The 5,867-nt window shown below is 34.2% G+C and overlaps 1 protein-coding gene across 15 annotated transcripts; it reads left to right on the top strand.

Annotated features, from left to right (window-relative positions):
- The first annotated feature begins 1,441 nt into the window (after positions 1 to 1,441).
- LOC110867704 (zinc finger CCCH domain-containing protein 29-like) lies at positions 1,442 to 5,499 on the top strand. 15 transcript variants are annotated; one of them, XM_035975531.1, is made up of 10 exons: positions 2,215 to 2,330; positions 2,420 to 2,497; positions 2,715 to 2,808; positions 2,869 to 2,921; positions 3,102 to 3,160; positions 3,230 to 3,307; positions 3,830 to 3,866; positions 3,942 to 3,963; positions 4,059 to 4,117; positions 4,508 to 5,499. In XM_035975531.1, exons 6-10 carry the CDS (start codon positions 3,239 to 3,241, stop codon positions 5,014 to 5,016), a joined length of 696 nt encoding a protein of 231 aa, XP_035831424.1. In that variant the 5' UTR covers positions 2,215 to 2,330; positions 2,420 to 2,497; positions 2,715 to 2,808; positions 2,869 to 2,921; positions 3,102 to 3,160; positions 3,230 to 3,238; the 3' UTR covers positions 5,017 to 5,499. The 15 variants fall into 15 exon arrangements, with proteins under 15 accessions (XP_035831426.1, XP_035831429.1, XP_035831428.1 ...); XM_035975530.1 differs by lacking the exon at positions 2,715 to 2,808; XM_035975532.1 differs by lacking the exon at positions 2,715 to 2,808 and having other exon boundaries at positions 3,081 to 3,160.
- Positions 5,500 to 5,867: the final 368 nt, after the last annotated feature.

Here is a 5,867-nt window from a genome sequence, read left to right as displayed (position 1 = left end):
TGCTGAAATAATATATCCCTTCTTCTTTAATATACATATATGTAATTTAATTATTTAAATGTATGTAATTGTTTTATGTAAGTGTAAACTAGTTATGTATATGGAATTAGTATAACAACGTTTACAAAGAAAAATAAAACCTAAAATTTGTTAGAGCAACATAAAAGCTTGAATGTTGAATCCACTCGACTAACTTGGATTTCCACTAGAAGCAAGATATCATTTAATATGAATTTCTAAATGACTTAGGTACAACGAGTAATCCAGAAAACATTTGCGAGATATTATTGATGCAAACCTATCATTCTTTTATCAGATTTGAGAGAATAGCAAAATTAGTTGCAGATATATAAAGAGAGAGATTTTCGTAATTTGAGAGATGAAAAGAGTGATTATAGGAGAAGTTAAACAATAAATTAAATAAAATCTCTATTCTACCCTTTTCTTTTTTAATTAATCTTCTTAATCTTTTATTTATTTACAAGAATGCCATTATAGTTTTGAACCATTGATTAAATGATCTAAAGGTTGAGAAAAGTTCTGTAAGTTCCGAAAATTTTTTTGGTTCTGAAATGATCTTGATCCTATATATATATATATATATATATGGGGTGAGGTTCCTGTAAAAAGGACCTTTTTCTTGAGAAGTGTGAGAAGGCATAGAAATTGACATGTGTGCATCATGTTTTCTACTTAGGCATGATGTTTTTGCTTGTTTTGGCAAGAAAAACACCAAACATAACAATTTAAAACACAACGCAACGTAACGTATTATGGGCGTGAAATTTAAAACACACTGCTTAACACTTAAAACACACTACTTAACGTTATTAGCATAGTGTTTGAAGTTTTAAGCCTAGAATTCATTGCATCGTGTCTTAAACTGTTATGTTTGGTGTTTTTCTTGCTAAAACAACCCAAAACATTATGCCCAAGTCCAAAACATGATGCCTACATGTTAATTCTTATGTCTTCTCACGAAACATGTCCTTTTTACAAGATCCTAAGACTATATGTGTGTATATATATATATATATATCTATACTACTTTATAAAGCATATCCAAAGGACTTCTTAAAGTCATAAAAATTTCCTTAAAACACCCCTAAAGCATGCTGTACAACCCTCTAAAGCACAATATAATTTACAATTCCAATTATGCCCTTCACCCAAAAAAACACACGGGGTACAACATCAGATGCATAATGTACTACTCATTAAAAAAAAACACGGTATCACTCTCATTAGGGTTTCAGATTTCTCATCTCATTCCTATCCGACTCCCTCTCTCTCTCTCGGCGATTCAGAAACCCCAAGCATTCCTACCACTCGACAATCATCAGGTAAGCTTAAGTTGTTGGTTGTGCAACTGAGCTTTTAGATCTAGGCTTTCTCAGTGATTATCTCTCTATCTGACACCGGATCTGTGTAGTATTTCAGACATGCGCTGGGTTCGTCAACGATGGTGGCTGTGGGTGGAAGATGATGACGTTGGTTGGTGGCCAGATTGGTACTATCCTTACCAGATCTACCTTTTTGTTTGGTATTTGTGTAGTTTATGTTTATACGCTGTTAAATTTCATGTGTTATAAGTTGTTTTAAACAGTTTTGCTACTGTTTTTGGATGTATTTATGTTAGATCTGCATAAAATTTTCAGATCTGTGTTGGTTCTGGGTTTTTGTAATGTTTTGTGAACTGATATTGTGAATGGAGTGATAAAATGAAGGTTATTGCTTCACTTGATGGGTGAATAGCTGAAGCATGATTGAGAAAAGAGTTTAATGTAGAATGTTGTATGTTGTATTTGGTTTACACATCAGGTATTATGCTTCTTGTATGTTGTTAATTTAAACATGTAATGTGCTAATGTGTTTTTACAGGAATGATCCTGTGGATGAGGATGCAGCTAGCGCAGCCGCAACAACTTTATATGGTAAGCGATTATCATATTTTGAAAAAACCATGTTATTTATGTTTCAAGAAATAAGTATGATCTGGTCAAGATGACGAGTTATCTCTGTGTTAGGCATTTGGTCAAGAAATAAGTATGAGGACTTCTTAAAGTCATAAAAATTTCCTTAAAACACCCCTAAAGCATGCTATACAACCCTCTAAAGCACAATATAATTTACAATTCCAATTATGCCCTTCACTCAAAAAAAAACACACGGGGTACAACACCAGATGCATAATGTACTACTCATTAAAAAAAAACACGGTATCACTCTCATTAGGGTTTCAGATTTCTCATCTCATTCCTATCCGCCTCCCTCTCTCTCTCTCGGCGATTCAGAAACCCCAAGCATTCCTACCACTCGACAATCGTCAGGTAAGCTTAAGTTGTTGGTTGTGCAACTGAGCTTTTAGATCTAGGCTTTCTCAGTGATTATCTCTCTATCTGACACCGGATCTGTGCAGTATTTCAGACATGCGCTGGGTTCGTCAACGATGGTGGCTGTGGGTGGAAGATGATGACGTTGGTTGGTGGCCAGATTGGTACTATCCTTACCAGATCTACCTTTTTGTTTGGTATTTGTGTAGTTTATGTTTATACGCTGTTAAATTTCATGTGTTATAAGTTGTTTTAAACAGTTTTGCTACTGTTTTTGGATGTATTTATGTTAGATCTGCATAAAATTTTCAGATCTGTGTTGGTTCTGGGTTTTTGTAATGTTTTGTGAACTGATATTGTGAATGGAGTGATAAAATGAAGGTTATTGCTTCATTTGATGGGTGAATAGCTGAAGCAAGATTGAGAAAACCGTTTAATGTAGAATGTTGTATGTTGTATTTGGTTTACACATCAGGTATTATGCTTCTTGTATGTTGTTAATTTAAACATGTAATGTGCTAATGTGTTTTTACAGGAATGATCCTGTGGATGAGGATGCAGCCAGCGCAGCCGCAACAACTTTATATGGTAAGCGATTATCATATTTTGAAAAAACCATGTTATTTATGTTTCAAGAAATAAGTATGATCTGGTCAAGATGACGAGTTATCTCTGTGTTAGGCATTTGGTCAAGAAATAAGTATGATCTGATATAATGCACAATTTAACACATGAGTTTAACGACAGCTGTTGATGTAACACATGCAGCCATACCAACTGTTATAATCTCCGAGATTCTGAAGGAGATGGACTGGTAACTCAGAAATGTAAGGATATAATTTCTTTATTTATACAATTATATCGAACATTCAGTCTCAATTCATATCCCTGCATAGGTTGATGGTATGGATGCTTTTGCTGTCAAACAAGCTTGCAAAATAGCAAAGGGACATGCCTTGAAGAACGGATCCATTGTAAGCAGTCATAGCTTTTGTATGGTTTTCATGTCATATTAAATTCGTTATGATAGAAAATGCATCACATTCTTTATGGTTACAACTTACAACTTTTGTGTGAATTAGGTCACTATGGTCTAGCATGTATTGGATTACTAGAGCTTCTGTGTTACTGGAGAAATTTAATTACATCAAATTTTCACTATGAAAATGGTTAATAAGTAGCCAAAAGATAGGCTGTGCAATCTTGTGCAAGAAGTGCTTTGATGATTCTCATCATTATCATTATTTAAGATAATCAAAAGAAATAGAGTGTCGATGAAATGAAACATGCTTTTATGCACTTGGATGAAAATGAAAGTATGAAAAGATTCATGCATGATATTCTTACTTTTGCTACTGAAGTCACTTTTTCTTTACCTATTTTGCATATATTCGCGTTACAGTAAAGTTTTCTTTACCTATTACGGAAGTCACTTTTTCTTTACCTATTTTGCACATTTTATATTTGTGGTTCTCACATGCTTGGCTTACTACCAGATGATGATCTCAAGATCTTCAGCTGCCGATCAAACTCGTAAGATTCTGTTTCACTCTCGATTTATCAAATCATACTTGTTAAATGTTTCTGATTATTTTTAGTTTATAATAGGGGGCATTGTCAAGAAAATTAGGTATTATTGTTGTACTACTAGCAGTAGCGTCGATCTGTGAATCTGTGGCGATATTTTACCCGATATATGAATCTCACCATTCTGCTGCATTACAGATGTTTTCTCGATCATTTTCGAGGTTCATTTTACTCCCAGATCAAGTTCCCCCCTTTTGGTATACATTTATGCGTTGTATGATTATCTTGTGAAAATATAAAGTTTTTTTTTTGGTGATTCTTGATCACTTGATTTTAACAACTATGAAATGATAATACAGACACAAAATGTCATTTTTTTGGCAACAATAAGTATTTTTATAGTTAGGAGTGGGTATTTTTTTCATCTTTAGTGTAGAATGGAAGCATAAAAATAAAAGAGAATACTCTTTAATTTTTTGATTTTTTTGATATTGTTTTCATGTACTATTAATTTATAGATCACACAATTAAAAAAAATATATGCTCAAAATATATAAAAATATCTGATGCACAACTCATTTCTGTCTGTTCTTGTTATCCCAAATAAGAATAATAATAATCCTACCATTGTTGTTTGTTATTTGCAGGTTTGATGTGTAAGGTTTCGAAAAGTAAATTTGGTATCATGGAGGGAGAAATAAAGTTTCAACAAAAACAAATCGGGGCTTTCTTAAATTCCTCGAGCTTACTAGAATTAGCAGCTATTGATGATGTTTTTGGGCTCCAGTACAAGGTAGAAACCGTTAGTACGAGGTTAGACGATGTCGGTTTGTGGTACGGAAGAAAAAACAGGTGTAAAACGAAGATGGGATTGTTAAAACGAACTCTGTTAATGATTGCGGTTGTGTACGGAAGCACAAATGTCGTGAAATATATAATCGGTTTCGGAAAAGCCGATGTGAACAAAGTATCTGACTCTGATGGCGCAACTGCGCTTCACTGTGTTGCGGCTGGCAGGTCTTCTTCGTCCGTCAAAACGGTGAAGTTGTTACTTGAAGATTGTGCGGACCCGAATTTAACAGACGCCAACAGGAAGACGTCTTTAAGATCTAGAGATTTTAAAGCGGGATCTATTGGGCCGATTGAAGACGTTTGAAGACGTCTTTAAGATCTAGAGATTTAGAGATGGAACTTGAGTTGCTACAAAGGCAGCAAATGATTGATAATTTATCCACTAATCTTTACAACAACAGATTTGGGGAAATGAAGCCCACTAAGCTGGATGATGTTTACGGTTCGAACCTTCTCAACAACAAATTCGGCAGAACTCTAACCTGCTTAGATCAAGTTTCGGGTTTGATTCATCGGCTGCAGTGGCACAAGCGGTGATGAACTCGAGGTCTGGTTTGTTCGCAAAACAACGTAGCCAGAGTTTCATTGACCGTGGAGTCGGCAACCTGAGTCTCCGGTTAATGACTCAATCTTCCACTTATTCGGAATAGGGTTCGCCTGATGGGAAACTAGATTGGGGTTTCACAGTGAGGATGCTAACAAGAAGACGTCAAAATTTATTTCTTTGAATAATTCAATGTAATTTGATGATCAATTAATCTGATATCATAGTTTTTTTTTTATTTTTGTTATAAAGAAGATAATATATCATTGGTAGATAACAGACATGATGTCGTATAATGACTAAAGAAGAAAAGGTCGCAAAAAGCAGGCCGGTTTCCACGTTTGCTACTTTATAACTCACTCAAACCGACCCTTAGATGTATTATGCAAGATACAAAATACAATAATCAACATTAATAAAAAATATATAAACTTCTATCAACATATTCTTGATTGCATTTAATAGAAAGTTAAAAACATCATCTTTTGACTTGTCTTTAGATCCAAACACCATACCGTTGCGGTGATATAAATAACATACTATGTGGACCATATCACCGGTTCTTTGAACATTGGTCTTTTAAACAACCTTTTTTATCGGATTATGCAAAT

The sequence above is a fragment of the Helianthus annuus genome, chromosome 7 (genome assembly GCF_002127325.2).
Source record: "Helianthus annuus cultivar XRQ/B chromosome 7, HanXRQr2.0-SUNRISE, whole genome shotgun sequence".
Lineage (NCBI taxonomy): Eukaryota > Viridiplantae > Streptophyta > Magnoliopsida > Asterales > Asteraceae > Helianthus > Helianthus annuus.
The sequence above is the reverse complement of the archived record's forward strand: the minus strand, read 5'-3'. Positions and strand labels throughout refer to the sequence as shown.

Coding starts and splice junctions, on each gene's coding strand:
- LOC110867704 (XM_035975533.1), top strand. CDS start 3,239: ATGGATGCTTTTGCTGTCAAACAAGCTTGCAAAATAGCAAAGGGACAT. Junction 3,308..3,829: donor CCTTGAAGAACGGATCCATT/GTAAGCAGTCAT, acceptor GCTTACTACCAG/ATGATGATCTCAAGATCTTC. Junction 3,867..3,941: donor TTCAGCTGCCGATCAAACTC/GTAAGATTCTGT, acceptor AGTTTATAATAG/GGGGCATTGTCAAGAAAATT.